The following is a 21778-nucleotide window of genomic DNA, read 5'->3' as shown; positions in this document are numbered from 1 at the left end:
GCTCCATGATCCTATGAAAGACCTCGGATGCCGAGATGATGCCAAATGGCATCCGGTTGTAGCAGAACCTGCCAAAAGGGGTATTGAAGGTGCATAGCTTTCGGCTGGACGGATTGAGTTGGATCTGCCAAAACCCCTTAGAGGCATCCAGTTTCGTAAATATTTTCGCCTGGGCCATTTCACTCGTGATCTCCTCCCGTTTGGGTATGGGATAATGTTCCCTCATGATATTGTTATTGAGGTCTTTTGGGTCAATACATATGCGGAGCTCGCCGGAGGGCTTCTTCACACACACCATGGAGCGGACCCACGGCGTGGGCTCCGTGACCCTGGATAGGACCCCTTGGTCCTGGAGATCCTGCAGCTGCTGCTTGAGGCGGTCTTTGAGTGGCGCAGGGACTCTGTGAGGTGCGTGAATGACTGGGATGGCGTCTGGTTTGAGGCGAATTCGGTAGGTGTATGGCAGTGTTCCCATGCCCTCGAATACCTCCTGGTTGTGGGCGAGGAGCGATTGGTGCGTTGAACTCTGCATCCGGGAAGTCAGATGTGCTGTCTGGAGAGAGAGAGTGGACTCGTTGCACGAGGTGGAGAGCCTTTCCTGCCTGTGCACCCAGCAGGGAGTCCTTCGATGAGCCGATTATCTCGAACGAGAGTGTGGCCGTGTGTGTGTTGTGTGTCACCTGGAGCTGGCAGGATCCCATAGCCGGGATAACGTTCCTATTGTAGTCGACCATTCTGCACCGGGACGGCCGGATTGGTGGTCTGACCTTCATGGCGTATAAGGCTGACCATGCTATGAGATTGGCGGAGGCGCCGGTGGCCAGGCGGAAAGTGATCGGCGATCGGTTGACCGTCAGGGTGGCACACCATTCATCACCCGGATTGATTGTGTTGACTCGGTTCCCATCAATGACCGCAACCCGGAAGGTGTCTCGGTCATCTGTGTCATCGGTCTGGATGTCGTAATGTGGAGGCTGAATGGTCCGCACGTTCCTGTGAGGTTGTCGGAAATATGGAAGATCGACAGGTTGAGCTGCTCGACAGTAAGCAGCGTAGTGGCCCACCTTGCCACAGCATAGGCATTGTCGGGTTTTTGCGGGACATTGCCCTTTTAAATGTGCAGCTCCACAGTTGCCGCACGTCGTGACGTCATGGCGTTCGTTGCGCCACTGCGCATCGCAGTTCAGTCTTGCGTCGAGCGCGCCTGCGCATCACGTCCCTCAGTGTTGCCGTAGGTTTTGGCGCGCACAAGCGCGGGAGGCCTCGAAAAGCGCGCGAAACGGCCGCCCTCATCCGGGCTGGGGGCTGGGAGAAACTCGATCGCCTGGACCCGTTCGGCCTCGTGGGGCACCTGGCTCGCCGATCCGGTCGCGTAGGACCCCCTCCGCGCCGATTCGGTCGCCTGAAATTGGGCAAAGCGTCTAGTCGCGTTCTCGTGCAGGACACAGGCTTCAACTGCAGATGCTAAGGTTAGGCCTTTTATTTTTAAAAGCTGCTGGCGTAGGTTGCCTGAGACAACCCCAAAAACGATCTGGTCCCGGATCATGGACTCTGAGGTGGTGTCGTAACCGCAGGACTGCGCGAGTATGCGGAGATGCGTCAGGAATGGCTGAAAGAGCTCATCCTTACCTTGCAGGCGCTGTTGGAAGACATACCTCTCAAAGCTCTTGTTGACCTCAACATTGAAGTGTTGGTCGAGCTTGAGGAGGACCGTGTCGTATTTAGATTTGTCCTCGCCTTCCGCGAACACCAGGGAGTTGTAGACATGGATGGCGTGCTGACCTGCGGTGGTGAGGAGGAGGCGATCTTTCTTTTGTCCGAGGCGCTGTTTTTCGTTGGCTTCCAAAAAGAGTTTGAAGCGCTGTTTGAACAATGTCCAATTTACGCCAAGGTTCCCAGCGACTTGCAACGGCTGCGGTGTGTTGACGGTGTCCATAGCACAGGATGGCAGATTTGTGGGTAGGTTTTAATTCACTTCTGGTACCATGAAGTGTTGGGTACTCTGAGACACAGACGAACCAACACGGTTGCGATTGGTACAACGCAGTTTTATTTCTTTTAACTATTTATATAACAAACTTGGTACTCAGCACATGGTGACTGTCTGAGTGTCTGGCTTGGAGGTCCTTGCCCTGAGCCGTCTCCTGCTGGACCGCCCAGGAAGTGTTGTGTTCCTTGTTTTGTACTGTGTATGCTCTTGTCTGTGATTGGCTGTCATGTTGTGTGTCCTAATTGGTCCGTTGATCTGTCCATCACTATGTATGTGTGTATGTGCTGTGATGTTCACTTGAATATCATGACAGGATAGATAGGTTCTTGATTAATAAGGGGATCAGGGGTTATGGGGAGAAGGCAGGAGAATGGGGATGAGAAACATATCAGCCATGATTGAATGGCGGAGCAGACTCGATGGGCCGAATGGTCTAATTCTGCTCCCATGTATAATCCAGCTGATTGTACTGTACCCATGGAGACACCTCCCAAGGTCATGCAAACCCTTTAAACCCTACCCCCTGTTCTCTCAAATTTGCCCCCCCCTGAGGTTTGTGAGTCAGGCTCGGTCAATACCCTGGGCCCATCTGACACCCGGCCTCCTTCATCTCTTCTTCAGGGACTGTCTCAGCAATGGTCACCACTCAAACCTGGGTACTGCTGGGACTAGAGAGCTACCGACCAATTGGACTGGACGGCAGCTCTACAAGGTGGGGTTTCCTTCTCTGAATTGAACAGAAGTCTCAACCTGAGCCGATTAACACCCTACTGAGTGTAAAATGCCTGAGGGGCAGCTGGCGTTTTGGTGGGTGGGCTCCTGAATGACTTTTTCTAGTCAAGGGTTGTGGTTGGTGGGAATTGTCCCATAAATCGAAACCAGCTGGATAAGGATATGATTAGATATGATGCAGTAAGCTAGTGAAGGCAGTGGCATAGGCTACCAGACTGGGATTATTTGTTGCTCTGTATTAAGTATTCATAAAGACATTTAAAAAAAAAAAATTTAGAGTACCCAATTAAGGGGCAATTTAGCGTGGCCAATCCACCTACTCTGCACATCTTTGGGTTGTGGGAGCGAAACCCACGCAAACACAGGGAGAATGTACAAACTCCACACGGACAGTGACTCAGAGCCAGGATCGAACCTGGGACTTCGGCGCTGTGAGGCAGCAATGCTAACCACTGCGCCACCGTGCTGCCCACTATCCATAAAGAAATTTGAGGTGACTACATTTGCTTGCGAAGGGAAAAGTTTATTCCTGGTTTTATTTATAACCTCTCGGGGGGGAAACAAATCTAATTCCTGCTTCTGAAACAATTTAAAGAATCCTGCGGGATTTGGATTTCACCCAAATCATCCTACAGCTTTGTGAAGAAACTTTCTCCGGGATATGTTTTGCAAGAATTTGCAATTTTTTGCAATTGTGCTGCAGGCTTTTCACTTGTAAAAGAAAATATTATTGAGTTTTACAATAAACTTGGAAAGCTTACAATTCATTCCATCAACAATTTTGTTCTAATTAGAAATCACATTCCTCCTACTTTTATTATATTTATATATATATACTTTGCTGGGACTCAAGTTAGGGCGCAGCTGTTACAGCAGCTAGGGAAGTTTCCTATTGATATTCCATTCAGAAACACGAGCGCCATAGCATCAAAATAGAAATGATGGCTGGAATTCTCCAGCCGTTGGCACTCTCTTTACCTACTGGCAGTGTACCCCCACTCGCGGGGTTTCCCAGTGGTGTGGGGTGGCATCAATGGGAAATCCCATTGACAAGTGGCGGGAGGGGAGAATCACGCCGCCAGCGAACAGCGCGTCGCCAAGAAACACGCAGCTGGGGAACCGGAGAATACAGTCTATTGTCTTAAAGTGTGCTTTTATTTTTAAAGTGTTACCACAGTCACATGCAGAAATCCTGAGGGGGTTCCACATAATGTGAGATGTCAAAATTCACCATCACATTCTCTCCCCAATTTCATGGATTTTTATTTTTATGCTAGCCATCAATATCCAGAAATTATGACCAATTGCATTCACAATTAGTGATAAATAAATCATCCACGGGAAAAGGGTGACACAGGAATCCCTTATTGGCCTTGAGAAGGTGTTGCTGATCTTGAACCACTGCAGTCTTTGTGGCAAAAGTACTCCATAGTCTGTTCGGGAGTTCCAGGCATTTGATACAGTGACAAAGGAACAGCGATTATATTTCCAAGTCAGAATAGTGCGTGTTCTGGTGGGCAACTTACAGCTGACAGTATTTTTATGCGTCTGCAGCCCTTGTCCAAAGCTGTGGAGATCATGGACGTAGGATGTGCTGTCGAAGTCTCGACAAGCAGCTGCAATTCAACTTGTTCCTTTTTCACAAACACACCGCATCCACATTGTGCCAGTGTTGGGAGAATGAGTGCTTAAGGTGGTAGGTGGGGTGCCAATCAAACAGGTTGTTTTGTCCTGGTGGGTGTCAAACTTTTGAGTATTTATGGATGGTGGAAGTGCTTTGGGGCGTCAGGTTTGCCACTTGACACAGAATACCCAGACTCTGACCTGCTCTTGTAGCCTCAGTATATAAAACTCTTGTAAAACATGTGGCGGAACTTTCTGCTCTCTCTGGTGGCCACCTTGGAGGCAGGAAGGGCATTTAATTACAGGATGATGGCATATCTGAACCCCACAGCCTTCTTGCCTCTGCAAGTATTATGTTGACCTCCTTAGCCCATTACCAATTGAGGCCCTCAAGTGGTCAATTAATAACCACTTAAGGAGCTCATCCCACTGGGTATTAACCCAGCTACAGTAGGGCCTGTCATCATGTAGCGTCCACGATAGCTACAACAATGTCGCCAGGAGGGAGAAAACAAGTGCGTAACTATAGGCCAATTAGCCTAACGTCTGTTGGTGGAAAAATGTGGGAATCAATTATTATGGAAGTAATAGCAACATGTTTGAAAATCATAATCTAATCAAATAGAGTCAGTATGGCTCATGAAATGGAAATTGTGTCCGACTAATCTATAAGAGATTTTTGAGGAAGTCTCAGAGTGGCTAGAGGGGAACCAGTCGATGTGTTGTATTTGGACTTCCAGAAGGCATTTGACAAGGTACCTCATAAAAAGGTGAAGTCGGAAGATAAGAGCCCCTGGTGTTTTGAGGTAGCATATTGGCATGGACAGAGAATTAGCTAATGGGAGGAAACAGTGAGTGGGGATATGGGGTTCTTTTTCAGGTTGGCAACCTGTGGCCAGTGGGGTTCCACAGGGTTCAGTGCTGGGACTTCAACTGTTTACAATATATATTAATGACTTGGAAGAAAGAAGTGAATGTACTGTAGCCAAATTTGCACATGGCACAAAAATAGGTGGAAAGTTGTGAGGGATACAAACAGTTTACAAAGAGATATTGATCAGTTAAGTAAGTGGGTAAAATGTTGGCACATGGAGGATAATGTGGGAAAATGTGAAGTTGTTCATTTTGGAAGGGAGAACAAAAGAACAGATCATTATTTAACTGGAGAAAAACTGCAGAATGCTGCAACACAAAGGGATTTGAGGGTACTTGTGCATGAAACGTAGAAAGCTAGCACATACAGGTACAGTGGGGCATATCCGTGGGGCAGCACAGTAGCATAGTGGTTATCACTATGGCTTCACAGCACCAGGGTCCCAGGTTCGATTCCCGGCTTGGGTCACTGTCTGTGCGGAGTCTGCACGTTCCCTCCGTGAGTTTCCTCCAGGTGTTCCGGTTTCCCCCCGCAAGTCCCAAAAGACGTGCTATTAGGTAATTTGGACATTAGTTTAGGTGGGAACAATGTATAGGCCAAGTTGGCGGGGTATGGGTGTTGGTTGTGGGGCGTGTTAGTAACTGAATTATGTTTACATTTGTATCTTTTGTTGTTATAAAACCATAACTGCCTTAATAAATGTTCGTTATAAAAAAGGTAATTTGGACTTTTGGAATTCTCCCTCGGTGTACCCGAACAGGCGCTGGAGTGTGGAGACTAGGGGCTTTTCACAGTAACTTCATTGCAGTGTTAATATAAGCCTACTTGTGACAATAAAGATGATATTACAGTATGTAATCCGGAAGGTTAATGGAATGTTGGCCCGTATTTCAAGGGGGTTGGACTATAAGAGTAGGTAAGTCTTGCTGAAACTGTACAAGGTACTGGTGAAACTACATCTGGAGAACTGAGTAATATTTGCCCTCTTATTTAAGGAAATATCTAATTTCATTAGAGGCAGTTCAGAGAAGACTCACTACGATGATCCCCGGTATGAAGGGATTGTCTTCTGAGCAAAGGTTAAACAGGTTAGGACTCAACTCATGGAATTTAGAAGAATGAGAGATGGTCTCGTTGAAACATATCGGATTCTTAAAGAGCTTGACAGGGTAAATGCTGAGAGGCTATTTCCCCTCATGGGAGAGTCAAGTACCAGAGTGCATAGTCAGAATAAAGGGGTGCCAATTTAAGACTTGAGAGGAGGAATTTCTTCCCTCAGATGGTTGTGAGTCTTTGTAATTCCTTGCCACAGAGAGCTGTGGGTGCCAGGTCCTTGCGTATATTTAAGGATGAGATAGATTGATTCTTGATCAGTAAGGGAACCAAGGGTGATGCAGAAAAGGCAGGCATGTGGATGAGAGGAATGTTGGATCAGCCAACCATGATCCTATTGAATGTCAGAGCAGGCTTAAGGGGCCGAATGGTCAACTCCTGTTTCTACTTCATATGGTCTTACGCTGCCAATTATTGGCAGGTAGCTCTCAGTAGGGGGTCTTGATTCGAGCAGAGGTCCTGCCAGCAGCCTTGCCATTGCCTGATTGGCTTATGGTTTGGCGAGCTTTCCTGAAAATAGACAGGTCTCTTGCCACTTTCCAGGCAGCAGGTGAGACACCTAATGCCTCAATAAGATTCCGCAAGTGGCGACCAACTTGTGCACAGCAAAGCCCCAGAAACAGCACTTAGATTTAAAATAATTGGCAAAATAGGCATGGGGACGATGAGATGTGTTTTGAGTTACATAGAACATACAGTGCAGGAGGCCATTTGGCCCATCGAGTCTGTACCAACCCACTTTAAGCCCTCGCTACCACCCTATTCCCGTAACCCAATAACTCCCTTTTTTGGTCACTAAGGGCAATTTAGCATGGCCAATCCACCTAACCTGCACGTTTTTGGACTGTGGGAGGAAACTGGAGCACCCGGGAAAAACCCAAGCAGACACAGGGAGAACATGCAGACTCCACACAGTGACCCAGCAGGGAATCGAACCTGGGACCCTGGCGCTATGAAGCCACAGTGCTATACACGTGTGCTACCCTAATGATGATCTAGAATGCTCTATCATTATAGGTGATGAAGCAGATTCAGGAGTAACTTTTCAAAAGTTTTGTTTTTTTCATTTATTTATTGATGGGATGCGAGTTGTTGATTTCCTTTTGTAGCCATAGCTTTTATGTACCTGTTCAAGTATGGAAATTGTGGCTCCCAGGATTGTAGAGGCTGGGGAATAGGTAAAGGATGCTAAAGGTGATCAAACTCTGTCATGTGGGAGATAGTCATTGTCTAACACTAATGTGGCACAATTGCTATTCATCACCCCAAGCCTGGATGTTGCAAGTGGGCATATTCTGTTTCAGTATCTAAGGAATTACAAATTGAACTGTGCAATTATCAGTGAACATCCCACTTTCTGATGAGGAAGGCAAAATAAAATAGCTGAAGATAAGTGATCATAGGGCACAGCCCTGTAACACTGCAGATGTCCCAGGCTGAGGTTATTGGCCTCCAACAACTACAACCATCTTCCTTGGTGCTAGTTAGGACTCCAGCCAGTGGAGATATTTTCCAGCCTGCCCTGATGTAATTTAATGTATGCATGATTACAAATCTAAATGGCTTGAGAGCTAGCCCCTTTACAGTCTCCAAATGCATGTCTGGTATTTTATGTAAGACAACTACAAAAGCCAAGGCTAAACTGCACTACAGTGTCAGCTTCAGAAAGTAAACAGTCCCAGAGAAAACTTAGGACCAGATTCTCACCATGACAGAAAGGCTCGAAGTCATGTTGAAAATGCTGGAAATGGCTGCAAATTCTAAGTTCCACCCCTCAGCAGGCGTGTTCCATTTGTGCAGGAATGGAGTCCGACAGGGGTTAATGCATGCATGGTTTATGGAGCCAGCTGACCATTTAAATCATCAGCTGTCTCCACTGAAGTGTGACTTTAGTAGGCCAGGAGCATAAAACCCAGAGTGTGCAGATTAGACCAGGTATGAGGTGATCTGAAATTTGTGGAATAACTTGGATAGCCAGCGTACCCCATTGGAGAGATTGAGTACCCCCATTGAACATGTTGCTGAGACACCTTCAGAATTGTACAAAGCAAACATGATTATTCACTTTTTACACACTAATTCTTTGGAATTGTCGAGCTGTCAAATAACTGGGAAACTCAATAACCATCCAGCTGTAAAAAAAACTATCAAGCTGCCAAGGAACTTGGCTATCAAAGAACTGTCACAGAACAGTCCAACTGTCAAAGCTGTCAAGGAACTTTCAAAGGATACTAGATCAGTTGGCATGGAGGTGGCAAGGACAAAGGATGGTGGATATGACATAGGAGCTATAAAGGGACATGGGGGGCATAGAGGGTATGAGGGGCCATGGGGGTGGTGAATGAAATGGCATAGGTTGACATTCTTGGGGTGTGGGGGTGGGGGTGCTGAGGGGTGAGGGCTGGAGGAATGCTTTTCGTTTTATTTGTTTAAAATGTTTTTTAAACACATTGCAGGAGCACAAACAGACCTTTCTCACAGGCCGCCTCCGGACCTGGCAGCTTCTTCACTCATTCAGGGGCGGTGGACCCAATTATTAATCCAGCCCTCCAGAACAAAATCGGAACAGTGGGTGGCCATTTTTAAAGACCGGGATCACAAAGCAGGGAATTCTCTCGTCTCTGCTCACCATACCCGGGAGCGAAAATCTGGGCCTGTTTGTCTGAGGAATCAATAGTTTAGATCAATAGGCTGCAGAACACCTTATTGCAAATTAATTACATAGAGTTGATTTTTAAACATTATTTGCATATGAAATTGATGACCATTAGAAGTGGGTACACTTCTCTGCAACTTGATTTCCTTTCATTCTGATTAACAGGATAGTATTACTCAACTTTGAGTCAATATTCATGCTGATCTTACTGTATCAAAAATTTCTATTGGAACTTGCTGGGCAGATCAATGCACGATTTAGCACCAGGGATTGATAACAGGCTTCCATATATTACAACTCATTTAAGTTTATACTTTTGCTATAAATGCGAGGCATTAGAACTCTAAATGCGAGCCAGATAAAGATTTAATATATGCATCTAGCACAGTAGTAAGGTTCTCTTTTAATGCCATGAGCCAACAAAATACCAGCGTGCCTTGATTTTATTTTGGTCTCCTACACATCTACCCTGGAGGCTTTTCATGATGAACTCTAAGATCTAGAGTTTCATTTAAGTATTCCCATTTCATTCATTGGTGCCAGTCATGGTTTAGCGGCAATTATATTTTTTCCTCACATGCAAAAATCTTCAAAGCATAGTTACAATAAAAATTTAGCTTTTTTAATAATCTGGTCTAGAACTATGTAATGTAATAAATACAATTCCAGTCACAGACTATTCATACATTTGAATGGGAACAAAATATCGAGTAAAGCATTAATTTAAATAAGGCAATGTGCTTTACTTTAATAATTTTAGCATTTTGTCTGCCCGCAGTTTGGCAAAATGTAACCCTACTGAATTACAAATACGTCATCTCCAGTCTGTACACAAGGCTTTCTTTCAGACAGTTTTTAACTTGTCTTGCTCTTCGTGATGTTTACTTCTTGAATTCAAATAGTTTGTTATTAAATCGGAGTTCTGATACATCAACGCGCCCGTTAGCGTCAGCCCGATTCCAGCGTAGCTGAACGCAGTCATCTCATTGCCAAAGAGGACCTGTGAAATGACGAGGTTTCCGACCATGTTGAGGTTGCCCACAACATGCAGCGTGACAGCGGAGGTCAGTGTGGTGACACAGAAGCTCGCCAGGTTGTACAGTACAGAGCCTAGACAGCTGAGAAGGATCAAAATCCATAGTCTGTTGTCATACTTGATGGATGGTTCCCATTCAGCACCACTCTCCAGCAGTAACGCAGCTGAAATAAGGATACAGAAGCTTGGGATGGACATCAAGTAGAGCAGGATGACAGAGTTGATTTTTTCTTCCTGAAGGAGAATACCTGTAAAGGAGAGACAATGATGATTATTGTAAAAGATGATACATTAGCCCCTTATGGTGAACAGATACGTAACACACAATTTTCCATTAAACATCAAGGGCCTATTTGGAATGTTACTAATGGAGGGATAGGGAAGCATGAGGCTGTGGAGAGGAGACCGAATCAGAGGCAGAAGCAAACAAAGACAGAGCCAAATATACAGAAAAAAGAGCAAAGGTCGAATGCTGAAAAAGTGATATTTAGAGTTGATTTTTACAGCATTTTTGATAAATACTGTAAGCCCATAGTTTGGAATCGGTGCTAATTTTCAAATGAATTTGAACACTCCCAAAAGTGTGCTTTTCAAAGATGAAAGAGTCCCTGTTTAAGGAGTTTCTTTGAAACAATAATCACTGATTTGAGTGGTGTTTCCATAGGAAGTGATTCAGCATAGCAAAAGCTATATTTTTCCCTCGCTATGTTAAATTGTAGCCACCTAAAATGGCTGATTCCCTATTAATTTGGCCAAAACCCGATTTAAAATGGCTAACCGAAAAGGCTGATGGGAAAAGCAGCCAACAGGACACAAACGGACAGCTGCAGACAGAATAGCATATTCGGCTCTGGGGAAGTCGGCCCAGATCGATACCTGCGACCATTAGCAGCACATCAACCCAGACATCTGCAGTTTAATCGGCTATCCCCGGGAACAATTGCAACATATTAGCAATTGAATGCCAGGCCAGACCTGTCGGCGCCTGCAGTGGCCGAAACAGTGACAGGTGAACGACCACCCCCCGATCGAGGAATCGCCCCATTATTGGAGCACATCGAACCCAGTGATTGGGAACAAGTCCAATCACTTGGGACTCGGGGTCAAGGGCCGCCCCGAGAGGCGGGAAGCCCCTGGGCCCTATAAAGTGAGGGGCCAAGTTCAGATCTCTCTCTCTCTCCCTTCTTCACCTGCTCGCAGCCTTCGCAAGAACCTTCAGCAAAGAACCGTAAGTCTGACTCCAGCGATCGCTACCCGATAGAGATTCCTAGCCATCGACCCGTATCAGCCTTTTTGAATCCTGCAGGCCAGATCCAATTCGATAAGCCATTCGTTTCCCTGACCTGGTGGGCCCTTCCTAAAGTTAAGTATTGGCCAGTAGTGGTAGGTTTCGATATAGATAGTAGGATTATTGTGTAAGCATTAATTGTTTTATATAATAAATGACCGTTGATTTCAATCTTACTAAGCAGTGTGCTGACTTATTAATCATAACTTGAGCTTGAACCACGTGGCGGTATCAGAAAGATACCTGGCGACTCGTGAGCAAAGGTGACATAATCAGAGCTAATAAACTAAGGCTAAAAAGAGCAACAAAATGCAAGTGTGGAAAAATATAAGCTCACTATATTCAAGTTAGCATTCTCTTGCTATACAGACCAGAAAAGCCTTCAGTATGATCCATGACTTGTGGTGAGTTTGCTGTCTTAGCCATGGCCACTACAACGGTCCTCTGTGTCTTCATGCGAGATTGGGTAACTGAATGCAAGAATTAATTTAAAAGATTCATGTCAACTCCGTTTTTCATCCTTCAAGGACTCTTGTCCTTGGATGTGGAGAGGAATTAGAAGACAGGAACTGAGAAATGATTGCCGCACTGTTGCACGGATTGTGGAAATCAGGATTAACATTGTACCCAATTAACATTTCACGCCCAATGGAAAATGATATCTGTGGATAATCTCCTCCTCTCCCTTTCTCAGCAAAATTAGCCAGTGTTGCTGATCCTAATCCAATGATAACCGCTGTGAAGGATACAATGAACGTTGGGTTAGGACAGGATTGATGCAACTGTAATACTCCTTACAGTCACCTATCTTACCGGCACTCTGTTACACACATGAAGAATATTAATCTGGCCGAGGTACTGGAGGCATCCATACAGTAGTACCTATATTAATTGTCAGTGGGCAGCATTGTGATACATTGGTTAGCACTGCTGCCTATGGCGCTGAGGATCCGGGTTCAATCCTGGCCCTGGGTCATTGTCCGTGTGGAGTTTGCATATTGTCCCCATGTCTGCGTGGGTCCCACTGCCCACAACCCAAAAAGATGTGCAGGGTAGGTGAATTGGCCACACTAAATTGCCCCTTAATTGGAAAAATAAAAAAATTATTAATCGTCGGTATCTTCAGGAGGTAAGGAGAGAAAAAAGTGAAAAAAAAATGGTGTCTTGCTCTAAAAAGAAAACTGTTCTTTGTTGTTGATAAAAGATTATATGCTGCAGCCTGCATATATACAAATGGCTAATATTTATTTCCTGACAAATATTTATTTATAAGAACATACAATTCAGATGAGCATGCTCTAAATATACCCACTGAATAGCAAGTCTCTGCATCTGTTTAAGCACTGCCGGAGGGAAAGTGACCTTCGCCCATGTGATTATGCTGAATCACAACCTATGTATAGGCTGGTGAAATATTGCAACAGCAGAGATTCTAAAACATGTCCCGAGTCAGTAGAAAAGTAACTTTGCAACAGGGATCACACATTCAGTTCTGTCATTGTGTTAGCTATTTACAACTCCCTGTGTTAGGATGGGGAGGGCGGGACTGGAAAAGTAGTAGATGGCATTCCAAAAAACACAAGCTGACATTATTGTAATGCTATAAATTAACATTCACAACGTTCTGTTTTCCATTTAACATGCAGCTGCAACGATGGAGATATATGTAGTTTGCTAAATCAATTTGGGACATGCAGGCTCAGAATTTGCTGGGGAAATTATGAGTTAATGGGCACATTGATATGTGTGTGTGAACTACCCAGCAATTTGTGGCACAAAAGAGGTATGCCACGCGCTGCAAATTGCTCCATATTGATGGAAGATTTGCTCCACTCTGTTGCCAGCCTCCCAAAAACCAGAGCTTGCCCTCAACTTCCGCATACGTTTCAAAAAATTGCTGCATTTGCACTGTTAAAACAAATTACCCTTGACAAGGAATATTAGGGTTGGTATTTGATGATGATTGTAATATTCCTGTTAATGAGGAGATTTTATGTTCCTGCAAGGAGGCTCAACCTTGAAGACCCAGAAAGGAAGCAATTGAAACTGAGAAGTTTCACTCCTGTATACGACCATACAAATTCGGAGCAGGAGATTCGGCTGATCTGATTGTGGACTCAACAACCGTATTCCACCTCCCCCAATAACCTTTGACTCCCTGGTCAGTTAAGGATCTATCTACCTATGCCTTAAAAAAATATTCAATGACCCTGTCTCCATCTCCACTCCTCTCTAGGAAGCAGAGTCCCACAGACTCCCGACCCTTCAAGAGAGAAAAAAATGTCTCCTCATCTCCATCTTAAATGGGAGCCTCCTTACTGTAAAACCATGTCCCCTGATTCCAGTCTGTCCCACATTGGAAAATATGAGGATGCGGATATGTTTAACATACAGACCTGAAATATACTGGACAGCATCTAAATGTATCCCAAAGGTTTGTAAAACTGAAAAATGTAATCTTTGAAAGGAAGTACTTATTTTTCCTTTTTGTCTCTCTCTCTCTCTCTCTCTCTCTCTCAATCCAATCTTTCATTCCTTCTCCTGTATCTAGGCTGACTCCTTGTCATCCACTCCTCTGGTTTTTCTTGCTATCCTTAAATCTCACTAGTTATCAGATAGACTGCTGACCTTGTCAGTCATCAAAGTCGCAGATGCCCTGCTCACCTCATTGGCCCCTTATCAACTTGCACTTGCAGTTTCAAAAAGGTGGAATTCTCCCATTTTGAGATTTGGGGCGCGATTCAACGGAAAAAAGTTAAAAGGGCTGTTTCTCATCGACTGCAGTGCCAAGAATAACCCTGCTATTCAACGTCACTTTCCTTTGACCTTGAGGAGTTCCTCCCCATTGAGGAACCCACTTTGGCAGCCGTCCTGCATTGGCGAGCTGAGATCACCAGGTGGACTGCTCCTTGCAGATCAGGGTTACATTTTTATAGGCAGCCCGGGTCGCTAGACCCCTACCTACAGCCAAAGTCACCCCCCCGTACCCTTTCTGGGACTCTCAGACCCCCCCACCTCCACCGCTCTTATGGGGAAGGCCACCCCGGGCCCAAACCCTGGCATTGCCAACCTGGCACGCAGACACCTTGGCGCTGCCAGCCTGGAGGTGCCACCCAGGCAACAAGGTAGTTGACTTATGACCCTAATCTTGTGAAGGGGGCAGGAACGTGAGTATTTCCTGCTGCAACAGCCAGTGGGAAAACACACTAAACCTTCCAGCCGCTACCTTATTAATTATGCACCTGGGTGTTTTACGCCTTGGGGCAGGCCTGGGTGGCTCATAGGCCAATGTTGTGTCTGGGTGCCATATTGAAAAGACTCCCAACAGCACTGGCCCACTATTGAAGAAAGAAGGTGAAAATGTAGATACCCGAGCACTATGAGACCGGAAAATGGACCTCCAGAAAACAGCTATGTATCTCCAGGAATATTCTGAGGCTGGAAGATGGAACCTCTCCAGGACACGCAATCTGGAAGGTCCACCTGCAGATGTTCCCTCGACCCACTTGCTGTGGTGTTCTAGGGTCCAAGGTTGCAGGCAGCCTCCATCCAGCCTCCACCCTGAACTTCGGAGGCAGCCCCAGGCATTGTTCAGATGAGTTCCAACATCTCCCACTAACAGGATGCAAATGGGGTTCATTCTGATCCACCATGACAGGCACCAATGGAGGATCCTGCCTTAAATTCACATTGGCATGAAAACGATTTCCGGGCATCTCACCATATTCTTTCCCACACACCGGCCATCGAACCTGCCTCCAGAGTCTAGAGAGAATTCTGCCCAAAAGGTTTGAGCTGAAGAGTCAGAAAATTGAATCTGACAAGGTGTCCCCCATGCCAGAAAATTCTGGGCCAATACAGCAACAGTGCTGGGCTTTCATTCTCTTATTGGAGTGGGTCTTTCACTTCCAACCATCTCCTGGAGTGGCTGACTCTATCTCAAATCACAGGATTCAGTAAGCACATAATTAAATACCAGCACACAATGTGCGTGGCTTCTCCTAAGCCTAAGAATGTGGGCATAATGTCTGGGGTACCTCACCCAAGAACAGCCTACAATCATGACTCCTAAAGTTGGCTACAGTCATGATACAGAGTCAGGGGGTGGGGGCCATGGGAATGGCGAAGACTTGGTGCCCAATGACCTCTTCTTGCCAATCGTGATTTCAGATGCAGGTTCAAACCCAAAACTGTTCCTGCAAGTGACAGGGATAAAATGTATTTCTATTCTATTTTAACCCTGTTGTTGACCTGCTAATGGCTGTTCTGTTGTTGTAATAACACAAAATAGGATTTTATCTGAAAGAATCAACGAATGTCCTGCCAGAGGAAAACAATTCTGATGAATGGGACTCAACATTAACCCTTCAGCCTTACTCATTGGCAGAACACAGATATAAGTCACAGAAATAGGGGGGTGGGACTCTCCCATCCCGCGGCAGAGTGTCCACGCCGTCGTAAACGCCGTTGTGTATTACAACGGCGTGATCGGGCCGCCCCCACGACTAATTCTGGCCCCTACAGGGGGCCAACACGGCATTGGAGCGGTTTGCGCCGTTCCAGCTGCAGATCCCACCACGAACTGTGCGCCGCGGGATCTGCGCATGTGCAGTTGCGCCGGCGCCAACCGTGGCCTCCTTCAACACGCCGGCCCCGACGCAACATGGCGCAGGACTACAGGGGCCGGCGCGTAGGAAAGGAGGCCCCCAGCCATAGAGGCCGGCCCGCCAATCGGTGGGCCCCAATCGCGGGCCAGGCCACATCAGAGGTCCAGGTCCAGGCCCAGGCCCCCCCCCCGCCCCCCCCCAGGTCAGACCCTCCCTTCTCCCCCAAAGGCCGCCACCTGGCCCTTACACGCCGAGGTCCCACCGGCCCAGAGCAGGTTAAAACGGCGCCGGTGGGACTCGGCTCTTCTCTTACGGCCACTCGGCCCATCCGGGCTGGAGAATCGGCAGGCCGGCCACCTAGAGTGGCCCGCGATCGGCGCCACGCCAACTATGCCAGCACCAATGGTGCCGATTCTCCGCTCTGGGTCAGAGAATCCCGCCCAGGTCATTTGACCCAACCAGTCCTTGCTATTGTTTCCACCTACTCCCATCTTTTCTCATCTAAATCTATCACTTCAAACATCTTTCACTTCTCCCTCAAATGCTTGTCGAGTTCCCCCTTAAATCTAAACAATTCGCTTTAACCACTCCCTGTGATAGCGATCACTCTTTGGGGAAAGAAACTTCTTCTGAATTTCTTAATTTGGATTTACTGGTGACTATCTGGTCTCTAGTTATGCTCTTCCCAAAAGAAAAAACATTTTCTCTGGATCATCTTTATCAAAACCTTAATGATCTCTATTCGGTCACCTCAGCTTCCCTTCAAGAGAAAAGGAAAAACAGTCAATCCCTTCCTGATATGTATACCCATGCAGTTCTGGTATCATCCTTGTGAAGCTTATTTGCATTCTCTCCAATGTCTCTGTATCCTTTTTATAAAATGGCAACCAGAACTCTGCACGGTACTCTTAAGGGGAGTACTACTGATGACAGGGGTATCACTGCTGGAGAGCCGGCAAGAACCCCGCATCACCTCTTTTCAGAAAGGCCCACCGTATTAAATGCCTCTCAGGGACAGAACTGGGCAACGGTGGGCCTATCCCAGGATCAAGTACCCTGGGGACGGAAATCCTTCCCCTCCAAAGAGCTGCCAGCTAATTCAAGGCTTGGTTGCAACACTGGGGAGGGATTGAATGTTTCCAGTAATGTACCCAGACGAGGCTCAAGATCGCAGGGCGGCCCAGGCCCAGGTGAGTGAAGGCAGGAGAGTCACGGGGTAGGGTTGAGGGAAAACAGGGAAGGCAGTTGGCATAAAGATCAGCGGGTGGCTTTCACCAGGTGCTCCTTCCTCATGGTGGGTCACTCAATCAGGCATGGAGTCAATTTGTTAATCAGTTGTTGAATTGATCCGCTATACAAACTAAAGGCGCCGGTTCCTCGTTCCTGTTCTTAATTTATCCTGTCTTGCTTGTCCTATGTTCACTATACTCTTTTGTTCTGGTTTCTTTTGTTACTTTGTTGCACTTATTGTTAAAATAAATTGAAAAATCTAATAAAGATATACACTTAAAAAAAAATCAGATACCCCCTCCTCCCCCACCCATGAGCCTTCCTACCCCAGATTTAATTGGGGCAGAGGTAGGAAGATGCGGTGATGGGGGGTTTGTGAAATTGTAGTGGTTGATGTACTTGTACTCCTAGTTCTCCTTGTTCCTCTACCGCTATGAATAGATTTTGATAGGAAGAATAGGGAGGTCACTTGTTACTTGGAATGTGCAAGACTAGGTGGGGTAGAGGAATAAGGAGAACTCGGAGTACAAATACATCAATCACTAAAATTGCAGCAAAAGGTTAGCAAGGCGATACAAGCGACCTCCCTATTCTTCCCATCAAGTGGAGGACCTCGGGCGCGATTCTCCACTCCCACCGCTGGTTGGGAGAATCACCTGGGTCGCCAAATTTTCCCACGGGGACAGTCCGACGCCCTCCCGCGATCCAAATCGGAACAATCGCGTTTTGCGCGGTCCAGTGAAACGCCCGAGACAGCCAAAATGGCGATTCACCAGTACCCCCGCGATTCTCCGGCCCGGATGGGCCAAGCGGCCTACCCAAAATGGCGGGTTCCCCCCGGCGCCGTCCACACCTGGTCGCTGCCTGCGATCGGTGCCCACCGATCGTCGGACCGGCTTGTCTGAAGGAGGACCTCCTTTCTTCCGCAGCCCCGCAAGGTCAGTCAGACATCTTCTTGCGGGGCGGACTCGGAGAGGACGGCAACCATGCGCATGCGCGGGTGACGCCAGTTATGCGGCGTCGCCTTTACGTGGCGCCAAGGCCTGGCGCGCGTAAATAACGCGGCGCCGCTCCTAGCCCATTATCGGGCCCTGAATCAGTCGGGATAGGGGCCGTTTCGCGCCGTCGTGAACCTCTACGGCGTTCACACGCTGCCTCCATTTCGGAGAATCCCGCCCCTCATGTTTACTTCATTTACCAATTATCAGCGTATTCTGTAAGTTTATTAATGTCCTCCTGTAATTTTCTGCTATCCTCCTCAGTATTGACTACTCCACGCCCCCTGCCACAATTTGATGTCATCCGCAAATTTAGAAACTGTGATTTTGTTTCCACGGTACAAATCGTTAATGTAAATTGTAAACAGCGGTGACCCTTGTACATAGATACATACATAGAAGATAGGAGCAGGACGAGGCCGTTTTCCCTTTGAGCCTGCTCCGCCATTCATCACGATCATGGCTGATCATCCAACTCAATAGCCTAATCCTGCTTTCTCCCCATAGCCTTTGATCCCATTCTCCCCAAGTGCCATATCTAGCCGCCTCTTGAATATATTCAAAGCTGTAGCATCAACTACTTCCTATGGTAATGAATTCCACAGGCTCACCACTCTTTTGGGTGAAGAAATGTCTCCTTACCACACCTCTTCTCACCACCGCCACTCTGAATAATCATCCTCTACTCTCACTCTTGCCTTGAAGCCAGCTAGCAATCCATTCTTGCTACTTGTCCCCTGACTCTACATTCTCCAGCCTTATTCATCAGTCTATTATGAGGTACCTTATCCAAGGCCTTTTGAAAATCCAGATAAATTACATCTGCTACATTACCATTTGCTACTCTTTCTGTTTGGTCCTCAAAAGATTCAATAAGATTGGTCAATCAAACTTTTCCCATTTGAGGCGGCACAGTGGCACAGTAGTTAGCACTGCTGCCTCACAGTGCCAGGGTTCGATTGCGGCTCCTTGTTACCGTCCATGTGGAGTTGCACATTCTCTCCGTCTGCGTGGGTCTCAGTCCCACAACCCAAAGATGTGCAAGTAGGTGGATTGGCCACATTAAATTGCCTCTTAATTCGAAAAACATAAATAAATAATTGGGTACTTTAAATTTATATTTAAAAGAATTTCCCATTTGAAATCCTTGCTGACTATTTGTTGTTATATTTCACATTTAACAAAGAAAAGTACAGCACAGGAACGGCCCTTTGGCCCTCCAAACCTACGTTGATCATGTTGCCAATCTAGCCTAAAACCTTCTACACTTTTGGGGCCCGTATCCCTCTATTCCCATCCTATTCATGTATTTGTCAAGATACCCCTTAAACATCACTATCATACCTGCTTCCATCACCTCCTCTGGCAGCGAGTTCCAGGCTTCCACTACCACTACCTTGCCTTGCACATCTCCTCTAAACTTTGCCCTTCGCACCTTAAACCTATGCCCCCATAGTAGTTTACTCTTCCATCCTGGGAAAAGCTTCTGACTATCCATTCTGTCCATGCCCCTCCTAATTTTGTAGACTTCTATCAGGTCGCCCTTCAACCTCTGTCATTCCAGTGAGAACAAACTAAAGTAAGACTAAAATAGAATCCATATGGATAGATAGCTAATGCCCTCCATACCGGGCAACATCCTGACAAACCTCTTCTGTACGCTCTCCAAAGCCTCCATATCCTTCTGGCAGTGTGGTGACAAGAATTTAACACTATATTCCAAGTTGGGATTCCATTATTTTTTTCTACCACTGACATCAAGCAGACTGATCTATAATTACCTGGACATATCGAATTTATCTAAGAATAGTAAACCTGTCATAGTTACTATTCTATGTATTTTACTCGAGTTCCAAATTTGTCTGCTTATTTCTTCCTCCGCCTCCCTTCCACTGCTAAGTGATCTGTAGACTACACCGATAAGTGTGCTTGATCCTTCCTTATTTGTATCTCTATCCATATGGATTCTATTTGAATCTTACTGATAGCAACCATTTTTTTCTACTGCTATTCTGGTATCCCAATTAAGTACAGCTACATCAACATCTTCCCATTTTCCCTCTCTTATCTTTTCCAACTAATGTTTTACTCTGCAATGTTTAATTCCCAGTCTGATTTTTTAATCTGGCCGTATCTCAGTAAATTCCCAGTCCTGCTCCCCATATACAAGACAACCATGTCAGTCTTATACGTCTGGGCTTTTGATTCAAAGCCAGTTTTTGACAAATGAAAATGTTTGCTTTCATATCCATATCTCAACAAGAGAGAACGGAGGACATGTACTTCTCAAAACTGTTTTTTTTTTAAGGTGGGAGTGCGGTAAGCTTGGAAAAGCACAAGTATGTTAGATTAATTGGGGACAAAGTAGAATTAAAAGAATGAAATAGGACAGAGAGAATGAAAAGTGAAAGTAGGGGATGCACGAGTATAATATTTAAATATCCTTTGATGTAAGCTGTGTTGTAAATATTTTGTTTTGTAGTTTAGCATTCATGGTGCAGTATAAAAGCTACTCCCAACAACAAAGCAGTATTATAACTGTTACATTAATGTTCATAAAACAGTGTTACAGAGAGTGAGGGCCCAGGGACATATTAAGCAGTTTTACGTTTAAAATAGACTGAAAGCAGGAATGAGATTAAAATGCATTTACTTTTAGCCCAGCTTTGAAAGTTCACGAGTGAAAACGTGTGTGAAAGCATTAGCGACAGTGAGAAGATACCACAAGGAGCATTCAACTGTCTTTGAGAGGCAGCTACTTAATGAGTGGTGTGATGAACACTGCTACTCTCCACAGTAAAATTCAACTAGATCGGCTATAAAAAATATTGCTTTAAAAAAAAAAATTTCTTTGAAAATTACTCTTTACTAGATATAGAATCCATATCCATAGAATCTGTAGAATTCACAGAATCCCAACAGTGGAGGCCATTTGGCCCATCGAGTCTGTACCAACCCTCTGAAAGAGCGTCCCAACCAGGCCCATTCCGCCGCTCTATCCCTGTAACCCCACCTAACCTGCACATCTTTGGGCATTAAGGGGCAATTTAGCATGGCCAACCTACGTAACCTGCTGTTTTTTTTATAAAAAAGGTATGTTATTACAAACATGTATCAAAACAGGTTACAGTGAATAAACAACCCAGGAAACGTACTTCTCAACAATCAACTATACAGATTTCCCCCCTTTTTCACCCCCCCCTGCGACATACAGATCCTCAAACATGGTCACAAACATCCCCCACCTTTCCCCACCTTTCCTCAAACCTCCCTGAAGATTCATTTAACTCATACTTTATCTTCTCTAATCGCAGGAAGTCGTACAGGTCACCCAATCAAGCGCTACCCCCGGTGGCGATGCCGCCCGCCACTCCAGCAAAATTCACCGCCGTGCAATCAGAGGCGAAGGCCAAGAAATCAGCCTTCCTCCTCTCCATGAGCTCCAGCTTCTCTGAAACCCCAAATATCGCCACCAAAGGGTCCGGGTCCACCTGCTCCTCCACTATTAGGGGCTGGTTTAGCACACTGGGCTAAATAACTGGCTTGTAATGCAGAACAAGGCAGCAGGGCTTGTTCAATTCCCGTACCGGCCTCCCCGAACAGGCGCCGGAATGTGGTGAATAGGGGCTTT

General features: G+C 46.0%; 1 protein-coding gene across 1 annotated transcript in view; it reads right to left on the bottom strand.

The window, feature by feature from the left end:
- Nucleotides 1-9588: 9588 nt before the first annotated feature.
- The window catches only part of LOC140406484 (solute carrier family 35 member E4-like), a 33119-nt gene continuing 20929 nt past the window's right edge, over nucleotides 9589-21778 (bottom strand). The window contains exon 2 of the mRNA XM_072494509.1: nucleotides 9589-10272. Within this exon, the coding sequence (XP_072350610.1) occupies nucleotides 9833-10272 (440 nt within the window). The 3' untranslated portion in view covers nucleotides 9589-9832. The remainder of the gene's footprint in view (nucleotides 10273-21778) is intronic.

Source organism: Scyliorhinus torazame, unplaced genomic scaffold, assembly GCF_047496885.1.
Source record: "Scyliorhinus torazame isolate Kashiwa2021f unplaced genomic scaffold, sScyTor2.1 scaffold_554, whole genome shotgun sequence".
Lineage (NCBI taxonomy): Eukaryota > Metazoa > Chordata > Chondrichthyes > Carcharhiniformes > Scyliorhinidae > Scyliorhinus > Scyliorhinus torazame.
Note: the sequence above shows the minus strand (reverse complement) of the source record. Positions and strands in the feature narration are given on the sequence as shown.